Raw genomic sequence first — 15,511 nt, 5'->3', positions numbered from 1 at the left:
TCCTGAAATCCCACTGGTTTGAACCACTCAAAACGGTGGAGTTGAAATATCTCACGTGGAAGGTGGTCATGCTATTAGCCTTGGCTTCGGCTAGGCGTGTGTCAGAGTTGGCGGCTTTGTCACATAAAAGCCCCTATCTGGTTTTCCATGCGGATAGAGCAGAATTGCGGACCCGTCCACAATTTCTGCCGAAAGTGGTTTCATCCTTTCATATAAACCAACCTATTGTGGTACCTGTGGCTACTACGGGCTTGGAGGATTCCGAGTTGCTTGATGTAGTCAGGGCTTTGAAGGTTTATGTAGCCAGAACGGCTAGGGTCAGGAAAACAGAGTCTTTGTTTATCCTGTATGCTTCCAACAAGCTGGGTGCTCCTGCTTCAAAGCAGACTATTACTCGCTGGATCTGTAACACGATTCAGCAGGCTCATTCGGCGGCTGGATTTCCGCTGCCAAGATCAGTTAAGGCCCATTCCACGAGAAAGGTGGGCTCTTCTTGGGCGGCTGCCCGAGGGGTCTCGGAATTACAACTTTGCCGAGCGGCTACTTGGTCAGGTTCAAACACTTTTGCAAAGTTCTACAAGTTTGATACCCTGGCCGAGGAGGACCTTGTGTTTGCTCAATCGGTGCTGCAGAGTTATCCGCACTCTCCCGCCCGTTTGGGAGTTTTGGTATAATCCCCATGGTCCTTACGGAGTCCCCAGCATCCACTAGGACGTTAGAGAAAATAAGATTTTACTTACCGGTAAATCTATTTCTCGTAGTCCGTAGTGGATGCTGGGCGCCCGTCCCAAGTGCGGACTGTCTGCAATACGTGTATATAGTTATTGCTTAAATAAGGGTTATGTTATGGTTGCATCAGGGTTGACCTGATGCTCTGTTGTTGTTCATACTGTTGACTGGGTAAGGTTATCACGAGTTATACGGTGTGATTGGTGTGGCTGGTATGAATCTTGCCCTGGATTACCAAAATCCTTTCCTTGTTACTGTCAGCTCTTCCGGGCACAGTTTCTCTAACTGAGGTCTGGAGGAGGGACATAGAGGGAGGAGCCAGAGCACACCAGAATCTAAATTCTTTCTTAAAGTGCCCATGTCTCCTGCGGAGCCCGTCTATTCCTCATGGTCCTTACGGAGTCCCCGGCATCCACTACGGACTACGAGAAATAGATTTACTGGTAAGTAAAATCTTATTTTCTCCCCTCTGTGTCGCTTGTCTGTCTGCCCCACCTCTCTAGACTGTAAGCTCTCACGAGCAGGGCCCTCTTCCCTCTTGTGCTCCTCCACCACCCACATTGGCACAAAACCTTTAGGCTCAGCAGGCAGCGCTACCTCTATAGCTGCGGGTGCTGTGACCGCATATGAAACAACAGGTATACAGCTGCTGTCCCATGTTCTGCAATGTTTTGTATTGTAAGTCTTATTCATTTTTCCGTCCTCTTGTTTGCACCGTTTATGTACTTGGCGAGCAGCTGCAATACCCTTGTGGCGCCATATAAGTAACATAATAATAAATATTCTATTTAATAATACGTCTGTGCTGTGACGATCTCCTCCGTATATGAGGGATGATTTAATTTTCAGGTCTTTATTCTGTGTACAGTACAGCTGCTCAGATGGCGGAGCACAAGCTGGGGTTTCAGATTCTCTCCGGCCTCACGCTGGCTCCGCTTCAGCCTGTTCCGTGATTAGTTATCGAGCAAATGTCACCTACGAACACTTCTGAGTAAACAAAACATGTGTACAGAAAGGAGACTGAATCCCGACACGACACGCTGGAAAGAGAATAATGCGGATTGGCGGTGAAGAATTTTGCCGCTACGTGGATATTTAGTGGCGGTCAAGCAGGTTTTGCGTTAGTGGCTTTTGCAACGTGACGGTTCAGTGATGACGCTAGTGTAAACCGAAGTTATGCTTATATGATCATCTGCACGGAGACTTATGAAAGCAGCTGTTGTATATTATGTATTGTATATTATATTGTATATTATGCACATAATAATCGTGGCCTCGTTTCCTTGGCAGTTATGCAACAAAGTGGTGTTTCTGGTCAGCTTTGTGGGGAACCGCGGCACGTTCACGCGGGGTTACCGAGCGGTGATTATGGACATGGCGTTTTTATACCACGTGGTTTACGTCATCGTGTGCATGCTGGGCCTCTTCGTGCACGAGTTCTTCTACAGCTTCCTGGTATGTATGCTACGCAGGAAACATGGCGTCAGGACAGTGTCGCTAGAGCGGCCTCAGTAATAACATTGCAGATTACACCGAACAGCAGCATTCGGCCGTCCATACCCTCACAGAGACGCAAATGAGCGGTATTAGGCCGTACCTGTCCCCGGTACTTCATGGTGGCAGCCATTTTGCAGCAATCATTTTTTTATTGAATTATTAGAAACACATATGATATGGATACAGACAAGAAAAAGGGGAAATGGGTACAGAAGCAGGGTGGGGGAGGGGGGTGCATAAGGGGAAGACACAGGAGGCAGCCATTTTGAACACCCCATCCCTGATCCGCTTACAGATAGTGGCGAAGGAAACTAGTTTAGTATTTAAAGTAATAAGCCTAGCCATAGACCATCGATGCCATATTTTCTTCATTATATTCTTTGATAAGTAATTAGGCATTAACAAAGCAATTAATTAGTGTTCAAGAGACTAAGGGGGACATTTACTAAGCAGTAATAAAAGCGGAGTAGTGAGCCAGTGGAGAAGTTGTCCATGGCAACCAATCAGCTGCTCTGTATATTTTTATAATATGCAAATTCTAAATGTTACGTTAATGCTGATTGGTTGCCATGGGCAACTTCTCCACTGGCTCACTTCTCCACTTTTATCACTGCTTAGTACATATCCCCCCTAAGTACAGTTTATTAATAGAAATTCTGAGAGAAAATAATACTACTAGTTTCATTTTTATATGTATTAATATATGTATTTATCTTTCTGGATCTCATCTGTGTATTTCACCAAGGTCTTTATATCATCCAAACAGAATGGTTTATGTATTGGTTTTCCCTCAGATCTTAGTGCAGTTGTTCCCAATGCACAGAGCCCTGGGTCATTTTCAAAACCAGGCCATGGATGCTAAAAAGTTTTTTCTGAAGAGCACAGAAGGAAGGCACAAACGCACAGCATTGTATTTAGCACATAAAAGTGTAAATCCATTTGACAGTGGAAATCTCCTTCAACAAACAGTTTATATAAATACACCCTAAAAGCAACCACTTGTGACTGCTGGCGCTTTATACGATCTCTCATATCTCTCTCTCTCTCTAGTTGTTTGATCTTGTGTACCGGGAAGAAACCTTATTGAATGTTATTAAGAGTGTGACTAGAAATGGTCGTTCTATCATCTTGACAGCCGTACTTGCGCTGATCCTCGTCTACCTCTTCTCCATCATCGGCTTTCTCTTCCTGAAAGATGACTTCATCATGGAGGTGGACCGGCTGAAGAACAGAACGCCGGACCTAGGTATATGACTGCCCTTTGGCTGTGTATTGTTTGGCAGCCAGGATTGTTTACTGTACCTGAACACGTTGGAGGCAGCCATTTTGTAGGATGAACCAATATTCAGCCTATTAGGTTATTGATAGGAGAGTTCTCTGACTCATTCGTAGACCTCACTAATAGAACGCGTTTGGTGGTCACCTCACAGCAGCACAGGTAAATGTAACAGATGGCTGTGGCTTTACTTATTACACCTGTGCTCCTGTAAGGAGAGACTCCAAATATGCTCTCTGTATTTTTAAAGTAATTTAAAGGGTTGAAAAAGAACTAAATACACCCATGTCTAGTAGGGTTAAGTGTGATCGTTTTCTTAAAACTGTTCTCAGATTTTCCTGACGTTTCTTGCCCAAAAATCAATGTGACCAACACAGACTGTGCCACGAGAACATAGACAGATGTCTTATTGAGTAGCATTGTCCTGGATGTCCGTATCCGAGTTTCTGGCTCCTTTTACCAGAGAGTGTTTTATACAACTTTTAATGCTGGATGCGCGGTGGCTCTTGTTACAGCTCCCGGCTTTTTCTGTATATCAGACCACTTCTTCCACCCACGGGTTTCACCTTCACTTCTGGATCCTTTTTTGCCACCAGTATTTTCCATCACCTTTGGGCCCTACTTCACCTCCGGACTCCTACATTACCACAAGTTCTTTTCTTTACACCTGACTTTTGCATTCACCTCAAGTCCTTTACATTACTTCGGTTCATTTTCTTCACTTCCATCTCTTCCTTCACCTCGAGGCCCTTCCTTCCCCTCCATCTCTTTATTCACCTCAAGGCCCTTCCTTCACCTTCATCTCTTTATTCACCTCAAGGCCCTTCCTTCACCTCCATCTCTTTATTCACCTCAAGGCCCTTCCTTCACCTCCAGGATCTTCCTTCACTTCCGGACCTTTCCTTCACCTCGAGGCCCTTCCCTTCACCTCGAGGCCCTTCCTTCACCTCGAGGCCCTTCCTTCACCTCCATCTCTTTATTCACCTCAAGGCCCTTCCTTCACCTCCAGGATCTTCCTTCACTTCCAGGCCCTTCCTTCACCTCCATCTCTTTATTCACCTCAAGGCCCTTCCTTCACCTCCATCTCTTTATTCACCTCAAGGCCCTTCCTTCACCTCCAGGATCTTCCTTCACTTCCGGACCTTTCCTTCACCTCGAGGCCCTTCCTTCACCTCCATCTCTTTATTCACCTCAAGGCCCTTCCTTCACCTCCAGGATCTTCCTTCACCTCAAGGCCCTTCCTTCACCTCCAGGATCTTCCTTCACTTCCGGGCCCTTCCTTCACCTCCAGGATCTTACTTCACTTCCGGGCCTTTCCTTCACCTCGAGGCCCTTCCTTCACCTCCATCTCTTTATTCACCTCAAGGCCCTTCCTTCACCTCCATCTCTTTATTCACCTCAAGGCCCTTCCTTCCCCTCCATCTCTTTATTCACCTCAAGGCCCTTCCTTCACCTCCAGCATCTTTATTCACCTCAAGGCCCTTCCTTCACCTCCAGCATCTTTCTTCACTTCTGGACCTTTACTTCACCTCAAGGCTCTTCCTTCACCTCCATCTCTTTATTCACCTCGAGGCCCTTCCTTCACTTCCAGGTCATCCTTTAACCCCGGACCCTTGCTGTACCCTCTGTCCTTTCCTCACACTTGCCTCTACAGTGGACCCTTATATTTACAGACACCCATTGACCTCTCGTTCTCCAGTGTCACGCTGCAGTGTTGCAAACCCAGAATTTTCCTTCTGTTCCCTTTATACCGCCATATCTCTACATCGAGTTACTTTTATCACCGTCACTTAGCAATTGTGAGCTAGCAGATCAACACTTTTAGGTCTTCCTCATATATTTACTTTGTTGGAACTCTCACCTGGCCCACCGACAGAGTGCCTGACCCTTAAGCTGGGTCCACACCTAAAGCTATATCTGTCCAATCTGATCGATTGGTACAAAAATCTGGTAATGTGTGGGAGCAAATGACAATCAATCATTTGCTCCAAACCGCCGGACTGGGAGGCGTGCGCATTCTGCAAAAAAAAAAAGATTCAGTCTTGCGTGCGACTATTATTGGGAAAGGAGTACAGAGAACGGAAACCCCCTGGGAAGGTCCTGCACCTTTAGTTCTGGCAGCTAGTGAGTTAATAGACCAGTCACTCAATAGTCTAGCACGTTCAGTTGTCTAGTTGCAAGTTAGTTAATGATTTGGTTATTCAGTTCTCCCTGAATGGGTTAATGGCTCAGGCTGTGAGTCAGTTAATGGTCCTTTAAGCTGCTCAGAGCGAGCCCACTGTCTCACTAGCTGTGGTAGCTTGTGGTCCAGCATGTCTAGGTCCCTGGCACTGACAAACAGAAGGTTTTGGCCCCATGAAGTAGGTAATGGTGCAGCCACTAGTGTCTTATGAGTGAGTGTAATGGCCAGCAATGCTAGTCTTGCTCCAAGCTGTGACCTAATGAAGCTGCACATTGAGGTCTCTGGCGGTGAGAGGGTTATCGGAGTAAGGTGTCCTCATCTCTGGCAGTGAGAGGGTTATCGGAGCAAGGTGTCCGAATCTCTGGCAGTGAGAGGGTTATCGGAGCAAGGTGTCCTCATCTCTGGCAGTGAGAGGGTTATCGAAGCAAGGTGTCCCCATCTCAGGCAGTGAGAGAGTTATCGGAGCAAGGTGTCCTCATCTCTGGCAGTGAGACGGTTATCGGAGCAAGGTGTCCTCATCTTTAGCAGTGAGACGGTTATCGGAGCTAGGTGTCCCCATCTCTGGCAGTGAGAGAGTTATCGGAGCAAGGTGTCCTCATCTCTGGCAGTGGGAGAGTTATCGGAGCAAGGTGTCCCCATCTCTGCCAGTGAGAGAGTTATCGGAGCAAGGTGTCCTCATCTCTGCCAGTGAGAGAGTTATCGGAGCAAGGTGTCCCCATCTCTGCCAGTGAGAGAGTTATCGGAGCAAGGTGTCCTCATCTGTGGCAGTGAGAGAGTTATCGGAGCAAGGTGTCCCCATCTCTGCCAGTGAGAGAGTTATCGGAGCAAGGTGTCCCCATCTCTGCCAGTGAGAGAGTTATCGGAGCAAGGTGTCCCCATCTCTGCCAGTGAGAGAGTTATCGGAGCAAGGTGTCCCCATCTCTGCCAGTGAGAGCGTTATCACAGCAAGGTGTCCCCATCTCTGCCAGTGAGAGAGTTATCGGAGCAAGGTGTCCTCATCTCTGGCAGTGAGAGAGTTATCGGAGCAAGGTGTCCCCATCTCTGCCAGTGAGAGCGTTATCGAAGCAAGGTGTCCCCATCTCTGGCAGTGAGAGAGTTATCGGAGCAAGGTGTCCTCATCTCTGGCAGTGAGAGAGTTATCGGAGCAAGGTGTCCCCATCTCTGGCAGTGAGAGAGTTATCGGAGCAAGGTGTCCTCATCTCTGGCAGTGAGAGAGTTATCGGAGCAAGGTGTCCCCATCTCTGCCAGTGAGAGAGTTATCGGAGCAAGGTGTCCCCATCTCTGCCAGTGAGAGAGTTATCGGAGCAAGGTGTCCTCATCTCTGGCAGTGAAAGAGTTATCGAAGCAAGGTGTCCCCATCTCTGGCAGTGAGAGGGTTATCGAAGCAAGGTGTCCCCATCTCTGGCAGTGAGAGAGTTATCGGAGCAAGGTGTCCTCATCTCTAGCAGTGAGACGATTATCAGAGCAAGGTGTGCCCATCACTGTCAGTCAGAGAGTTATCGGAGCAAGGTGTCCTCATCTCTGGCAGTGAGAGATTTATCACAGCAAGGTGTCCTCATCTCTGGCAGTGAGAGGGTTATCGGAGCAAGGTGTCCCTATCTCTGGCAGTGAGAGAGTTATCGGAGCAAGGTGTCCCCATCTCTGGCAGTGAGAGGGTTATCGAAGCAAGGTGTCCCCATCTCTGGCAGTGAGAGAGTTATCGGAGCAAGGTGTCCTCATCTCTAGCAGTGAGACGGTTATCGGAGCAAGGTGTCCGCATCTCTGGCAGTGAGAGGGTTATCGGAGCAAGGTGTCCTCATCTCTGGCAGTGAGAGAGTTATCGGAGCAAGGTGTCCCCATCTCTGGCAGTGAGAGAGTTATCGGAGCAAGGTGTCCTCATCTCTGGCAGTGAGAGAGTTATCGGAGCAAGGTGTCCCCATCTCTGGCAGTGAGAGAGTTATCGGAGCAAGGTGTCCTCATCTCTGGCAGTGAGAGAGTTATCGGAGCAAGGTGTCCCCATCTCTGGCAGTGAGAGAGTTATCGGAGCAAGGTGTCCCCATCTCTGGCAGTGAGAGAGTTATCGGAGCAAGGTGTCCCCATCTCTGGCAGTGAGAGAGTTATCGGAGCAAGGTGTCCCCATCTCTGCCAGTGAGAGAGTTATCGGAGCAAGGTGTCCCCATCTCTGCCAGTGAGAGAGTTATCGGAGCAAGGTGTCCCCATCTCTGCCAGTGAGAGAGTTATCGGAGCAAGGTGTCCCCATCTCTGCCAGTGAGAGCGTTATCACAGCAAGGTGTCCCCATCTCTGCCAGTGAGAGCGTTATCGGAGCAAGGTGTCCTCATCTCTGGCAGTGAAAGAGTTATCGAAGCAAGGTGTCCCCATCTCTGGCAGTGAGAGGGTTATCGAAGCAAGGTGTCCCCATCTCTGGCAGTGAGAGAGTTATCGGAGCAAGGTGTCCTCATCTCTAGCAGTGAGACGGTTATCGGAGCAAGGTGTCCGCATCTCTGGCAGTGAGAGGGTTATCGGAGCAAGGTGTCCTCATCTCTGGCAGTGAGAGGGTTATCGAAGCAAGGTGTCCGCATCTCTGGCAGTGAGAGAGTTATCACAGCAAGGTGTCCTCATCTCTGGCAGTGAGAGGGTTATCGGAGCAAGGTGTCCCCATCTCTGCCAGTGAGAGAGTTATCGGAGCAAGGTGTCCTCATGTCTGGCAGTGAGACGGTTATCGGAGCAAGGTGTCCCCATCACTGTCAGTCAGAGAGTTATCGGAGCAAGGTGTCCTCATCTCTGGCAGTGAGAGATTTATCACAGCAAGGGGTCCTCATCTCTAGCAGTGAGTGGGTTATCGGAGCAAGGTGTCCCCATCTCTGGCAGTGAGAGAGTTATCGGAGCAAGGTGTCCCCATCTCTGGCAGTGAGAGGGTTATCGAAGCAAGGTGTCCCCATCTCTGGCAGTGAGAGAGTTATCGGAGCAAGGTGTCCTCATCTCTAGCAGTGAGACGATTATCGGAGCAAGGTGTCCCCATCTCTGGCAGTGAGAGAGTTATCGGAGCAAGGTGTCCTCATCTCTGGCAGTGAGAGAGTTATCGGAGCAAGGTGTCCCCATCTCTGGCAGTGAGAGAGTTATCGGAGCAAGGTGTCCTCATCTCTGGCAGTGAGAGAGTTATCGGAGCAAGGTTCCCCATCTCTGGCAGTGAGAGAGTTATCGGAGCAAGGTGTCCTCGTCTCTGGCAGTGAGAGAGTTATCGGAGCAAGGTGTCCTCATCTCTGGCAGTGAGAGAGTTATCGGAACAAGGTGTCCTCATCTCTGGCAGTGAGAGAGTTATCGGAGCAAGGTTCCCCATCTCTGGCAGTGAGAGAGTTATCGGAGCGAGGTGTCCTCATCTCTGGCAGTGAGAGAGTTATCGGAGCAAGGTTCCCCATCTCTGGCAGTGAGAGAGTTATCGGAGCAAGGTGTCCTCATCTCTGGCAGTGAGAGAGTTATCGGCGCAAGGTGTCCTCGTCTCTGGCAGTGAGAGAGGTATCGGAACAAGGTGTCCCCATCTCTAGCAGTGAGAGAGTTACCGGAGCAAGGTGTCCTCATCTCTGGCAGTGAGAGAGTTATCGGAGCAAGGTGTCCTCATTTCTGGCAGAGAGAGAGTTATCGGAGCAAGGTGTTCCCATCTCTGGCAGTGAGAGAGTTATCGGAGCAAGGTTCCCCATCTCTGGCAGTGAGAGAGTTATCAGAGTAAGGTGCTCACATCTCTGGCAGTGAGAGAGTTATCGGAGCAAGGTTCCCCATCTCTGGCAGTGAGAGAGTTATCAGAGTAAGGTGCTCACATCTCTGGCAGTGAGAGGGTTATCGGAGCAAGGTGTCCCCATCTCTGGCAGTGAGAGAGTTATCGGAGCAAGGTGTCCTCATCTCTGGCAGTGAGAGAGTTATCGGAGCAAGGTGTCCTCATCTCTGGCAGTGAGAGAGTTTTCGGAGCAAGGTTCCCCATCTCTGGCAGTGAGAGAGTTATCGGAGCAAGGTGTCCTCATCTCTGGCAGTGAGAGAGTTATCGGAGCAAGGTGTCCTCATCTCTGGCAGTGAGAGAGTTATCGGAGCAAGGTGTCCTCATCTCTGGCAGTGAGAGAGTTATCGGAACAAGGTGTCCCCATCTCTGGCAGTGAGAGAGTTATCGGAGCAAGGTGTCCTCATCTCTGGCAGTGAGAGAGTTATCGGAGCAAGGTTCCCCATCTCTGGCAGTGAGAGAGTTATCGGAGCAAGGTGTCCTCGTCTCTGGCAGTGAGAGAGTTATCGGAGCAAGGTTCCCCATCTCTGGCAGTGAGAGAGTTATCGGAGCAAGGTGTCCTCATCTCTGGCAGTGAGAGAGTTATCGGAGCAAGGTTCCCCATCTCTGGCAGTGAGAGAGTTATCGGAGCAAGGTGTCCTCATCTCTGGCAGTGAGAAAGTTATCGGCGCAAGGTGTCCTCGTCTCTGGCAGTGAGAGAGGTATCGGAACAAGGTGTCCCCATCTCTAGCAGTGAGAGAGTTACCGGAGCAAGGTGTCCTCATCTCTGGCAGTGAGAGGGTTATTGGAGCAAGGTGTCCCCATCTCTGGCAGTGAGAGAGTTATCGGAGCAAGGTGTCCCCATCTCTGGCAGTGAGAGAGTTATCGGAGCAAGGTGTCCCCATCTCTGGCAGTGAGAGAGTTATCGGAGCAAGGTTCCCCATCTCTGGCAGTGAGAGAGTTATCAGAGTAAGGTGCTCACATCTCTGGCAGTGAGAGAGTTATCGGAGCAAGGTTCCCCATCTCTGGCAGTGAGAGAGTTATCAGAGTAAGGTGCTCACATCTCTGGCAGTGAGAGAGTTATCGGAGCAAGGTTCCCCATCTCTGGCAGTGAGAGAGTTATCAGAGTAAGGTGCTCACATCTCTGGCAGTGAGAGGGTTATCGGAGCAAGGTGTCCCCATCTCTGGCAGTGAGAGAGTTATCGGAGCAAGGATGTCCCCATCTCTGGCAGTGAGAGAGTTATCGGAGCAAGGTGTCCCCATCTCTGGCAGTGAGAGAGTTACCGGAGCAAGGTGTCCTCATCTCTGGCAGTGAGAGAGTTATCGGAGCAAGGTCTCCCCATCTCTGGCAGTGAGAGAGTTATCGGAGCAAGGTGTCCTCATCTCTGGCAGTGAGAGGGTTATTGGAGCAAGGTGTCCCTATCTCTGGCAGTGAGAGAGTTATCGGAGCAAGGTTCCCCATCTCTGGCAGTGAGAGAGTTATCGGAGCAAGGTGTCCTCATCTCTGGCAGTGAGAGAGTTATCGGAACAAGGTGTCCCCATCTCTAGCAGTGAGAGAGTTATCGGAGCAAGGTGCTCACATCTCTGGCAGTGAGAGGGTTATCGGAGCAAGGTGTCCCCATCTCTGGCAGTGAGAGAGTTATCGGAGCAAGGATGTCCCCATCTCTGGCAGTGAGAGAGTTATCGGAGCAAGGTGTCCCCATCTCTGGCAGTGAGAGAGTTATCGGAGCAAGGTGTCCTCATCTCTGGCAGTGACAGAGTTAATAGGCCGGTATAAATCAGCATCCAGCCCTGTTTGATCTGCAGTGGCCTCATATTCAGTTGCACAACAGCTATTCAGCACTGGTCTTGTGAGAACCTCTCTAATCCCAATAATCTCATGAGGATTTTCTTGGCCGGAGCAGATGCTGCAATTACAGCAGCCAGAGAGCTGATTCTACACCGCTCAGTGTGTGGGGCTGGGAAGGTGCGTACACTGTCCTGTCTGCTCTCTGCCAAACGTGTCAACGACACTTACATCCTATGTCACCGTCGTGTCTGATAACGTCATATAGATACATAGCCGGGGTACACGTCTTATTATCCTTTCTCAGATCCGGATTTATCTCTCTACCTCTCAGATCCGGATTTATCTCTCTACCTCCCAGATCCGGATTTATGTCTCTACCTCCCAGATCCGGATTTATCTCTCTATAGCTGACCATACAGTATATCCAACCAACCAACCAACCAAAGCAAATGACAATCCACTATGGAGGTAATTCTGAGTTGATCGCAGCAGGATTTCTGTTAGCAGTTGGGCAAAACCATGTGCACTGCAGGGGAGGCAGATGTAACATGTGCAGAGAGAGTTAGATTTGGGTGTGGTGTGTTCAATCTGCAATCTAAATTGCAGTGTAAAAATAAAGCAGCCAGTATTTACCCTGCACAGAAACAAAATAACCCACCCAAATCTAACTCTCTCTGCACATGTTATATCTGCCTCCCCTGCAGTGCACATGGTTTTGCCCAAGTGCTAACAGAAATCCTGCTGCGATCAACTCAGAATTACCCCCTATATGCTCTTAAGCGCCGAAAAATAATTGGTTAAATCAAATGGATTTGACCAATGTGAATGACCATTTTTGTACATTTCCAGTGTTTGGGAGCGAATGGTGGATTGTCATTTGCTTCCACAAATTGCCATATGTTTGTTGCAACCAGCTAACTAGTTGGATGGTTGGACAGATCATCCTAATGTGTATGGCCAGGTTATCTCTTACATCCAGATTTATCTGTTACACCTGGATTTTTGTCTTGGAGTCTCAGATCTGAATTACTTTCCAATTTATCTCTCTGTCTCTCAGATCTGGATTTATCTCTCTGGCTCGCTGATCTGGATTTATCTCTATGGTTTTCGGATCCGGATTTATCACTGGCTCTCAGATCCGGATTTACAGTATCTCTCTGGCTCACCAGATCTGGATTTATCTCTCTAGCTCTCAGATCCGGATTTATCTCTCTGGTTCACCAGATTTGGATTTATCTTTCTGGTTCTCCGATCCAGATTTAACTCTCTGGCTCTCAAATCTGGATTAATCTCTCTGATTCACCAGATCCAGATTTATCTCTCTAGCTCTCAGATCTGGATTATTCTCTTTGGCTCAAATCTGGATATATGTCTGTGGCTCTCAGATCTGTATTGATCTTTCTGGCTCTCAGATCTGTATTTATCTCTCTGGCTCTTGTATCTGGATTTATCTCACTAGCTCTCAGATCCGGATTTATCGCTCTGGCCCTCAGATCTGGTTTTATCTCTGACTCACCAGATCTGGATTTATCTCTCTGGTTCTCAGATCTGGATTTACCTGTCTGGCCCTCAGATATGGATTTATCTCTCTGACTCACCAGATCTGGATTTTTCTCTCTGGCTCTCTGATCTGGATTTATCTCTCTGACTCACCAGATCTGGATTTACCTCTTTAGCGCTCAGATCCGAATTTATCTCTCTGGTTCACCAGATTTGGATTTATCTTTCTGGTTCTCAGATCCAGATTTACCTCTCTGGCTCTTGGATCCGGATTTATCTCTCTGGCTCTTTTATCTCTTTGGCTCAAATCTGTATTTATTTCTCTGCCTCTTGTATCTGGATTTATCTCACTAGCTCTCACATCCATCTTTATCGCTCTGGCCCTCAGATCTGGATTTGTCTCTCTGGCTCACCAGATCTGGATTTATCTCTCTGGCTCACCAGATCTGGATTTATCTCTCTGACTCACCAGATCTGGAATTATCTCTCTGGCTCACCAGATCTGGATTTATCTGTCTGGTACTTGGATCTGGATTTATCGCGCTGGATCTCTGATCTGGATTTATCTCTGGTTCTGGGATCCGGATTTACCGCTTTGGCTTTCGGATCCGGATTTATCTCTCTCGCTCTAAGATAAGGATTTATCTCTCTCGCTCTCAGATCCAGATTTATCTCTCTGGGTTGGTCAAATAAAATTATCTCTCAGATATTTCTATGGCTCTTCTGTCTGAATTTATTATTTTTGGCTCTCTGCCGTCTATTTGCCCCAAGTGTCTGAACCAGTTTTATGCCATCACAGAGAATGGGTCCGGGTGGGGGGGTGGCTTAGCTATAAATTGTGCACTTTTATATGATGATGTTTTATTAAATGATGAAGATAAGGGTAACCACATAACCATCTCCTATTACCAGATAACGGCGACATCCATGCGTCATCTCTGACCACAATGATGGGTTCATGCCAACGGGAAGATTGTGCAACAACGATCCCACTAACAGGTCAGCTTCCAATATACGCCCTGTACCTGCAGGAAATTCCGTTCAATTATACAATGTGAAAATTGCTGATTCTGTTTTATTAAAGTATATGTCTGTAGCCTGAACAGTAATATATGTCACAGTCTATTGATTTGGAATCGGTTTACAGGCTCTCTACAAGAACCTTGCACAGCAGTCGGCTCTCGTCTGCCAATTTCTCTATAACCGTGGGCAAGAAGAATGTCTCCCTGGTGTCCTAGGCTTATCAGGGAGGCGTAACCACACCCCCTTCAGTGCCATCATCTGTACTAGGCACCCAGCTGGGCATAGCCATGCCCCCACACCTAGACGCCTCCCCAGTACCGGTACCTGCCCAGACGGATTGAATGGGAAACGCTCATCCCCACGAAGGAGCCATTACACACACAAAGCGCTGCCTGCAACATCTTCAGAGCTCAGCCGCTCCCTTCTCGCCAAGGATCCCCGTTCTATTTATTGTGTCTGAACGCTAGCATTTTTATGCCGTAGCGTTCAGAAGGACCATGTGACACCATTTTAATGGTTAATTGATTTTTAGAGGTCCATTCAATTAGGGGCAAATTGCAGGCCGTATCCTCAGTGGACCAGTACAGCGCCATTGAAGCTCCAGCAATATAAATTGTGCCGATTTCACCCAGAAATTGCGCATTTTAGAGGTGCGTACTTAGGGACTACCGTATGTGCGCCATAGGAGCTCACTAAGTCGCGGGGATTGCCCCTAATTGAATCGTCCCCTTACTTGCAGCTACATTGTTTAGTGAATAGGGTGGGATGGGTTAATATGAGAGCCCGACTAGATGTTTGTTTTTTATCCTCCATCTCTTCAGCTCACAAGTAGATAGGTTAGAAACATCTTTTCCCCTAAAAGGCAGCAGAAATGTTAATATAACAACAGTCCAGGAATAAACTCACTATAAATTTTAATTGTGTTTTTTTTTTTCCCTTTTACATTGTGCTGTCTCGTGACTCTCGTTACAGAGGCTGGGGCCACCCTAATTAGCAGCTAGTCTATTAGTGGTATCATAAGCTGTGATTCACACAGAGGTCCCAGAAGACGCCTTATGTCCCCTGCTATCATCCCTGCCAGTGCGTCTTCCACCAGAAGACTAATTAATCGCAGCGTCCGTATCCCTCTTGTGTACGGTAGCCGGTCAGCGTGGCTGCCAGGGGACGTCTGTGCGTGTGCAGTGACTGCCTGCCTTCCTCCTGTACCAGGGGTGCGCTGCATTCTCTGGGATCATTTCCTCTGCTTACAGAGAACCCACCGCCAGTGTCTCCATTCCCTGTTATTTCCTCTATTAAGGGCACATCCTGGCCCCTGTCCGCCCAGGTGAGAACATATAATAGCACACACAGACCTGAGACCAGGCTTCGCTCTCTCCATGCCAGCCGCCTTTCTTTCCAGCTGTGAGAGATCACATAGTGCATACAGAGCCAGCTGCAATACATGTGACTGCTGAGTACTGTGCAAGGAAATCTGTTATCTAACTAGCACCTCCATATATCCGGGTGCATTACATCCTGCCCTCTGGTACTGAAGGTGTTACCCTCCGTATATCCGGGTGCATTACATCCTGCCCTCTGGTACTGAAGGCGTTACCCTCCGTATATCCGGGTGCATTACATCCTGCCCTCTGGTACTGAAGGTGTTACTCTCCATATATCCGGGTGCATTGCATCGTCCCCTCTGGTACTGAAGGCGTTACCCTCCATATATCCGGGTGCATTACATCCTGCCCTCTGGTACTGAAGGTGTTACCCTCCGTATATCCGGGTGCATTGCGTCCTGCCCTCTG

General features: G+C 48.5%; 1 protein-coding gene across 4 annotated transcripts in view; it reads left to right on the top strand.

Moving 5' to 3' along the window:
• Window positions 1-15,511, top strand: part of ITPR2 (inositol 1,4,5-trisphosphate receptor type 2) — a 490,021-nt gene that overhangs the window by 405,549 nt on the left and 68,961 nt on the right. For 3 of the 4 annotated variants that reach the window (XM_063929104.1, XM_063929105.1, XM_063929103.1), the window contains 3 exons: window positions 2,020-2,184; window positions 3,277-3,472; window positions 13,611-13,697. In XM_063929104.1, coding sequence (XP_063785174.1) covers window positions 2,020-2,184; window positions 3,277-3,472; window positions 13,611-13,697 — 448 coding nt within the window. The remainder of the gene's footprint in view (window positions 1-2,019; window positions 2,185-3,276; window positions 3,473-13,610; window positions 13,698-15,511) is intronic. The other variant, XM_063929106.1, reaches the window with a different exon arrangement.

Source organism: Pseudophryne corroboree, chromosome 6, assembly GCF_028390025.1.
Source record: "Pseudophryne corroboree isolate aPseCor3 chromosome 6, aPseCor3.hap2, whole genome shotgun sequence".
NCBI classification, from domain to species: domain Eukaryota; kingdom Metazoa; phylum Chordata; class Amphibia; order Anura; family Myobatrachidae; genus Pseudophryne; species Pseudophryne corroboree.
This window is presented reverse-complemented; position numbering and strand designations above follow the sequence as displayed.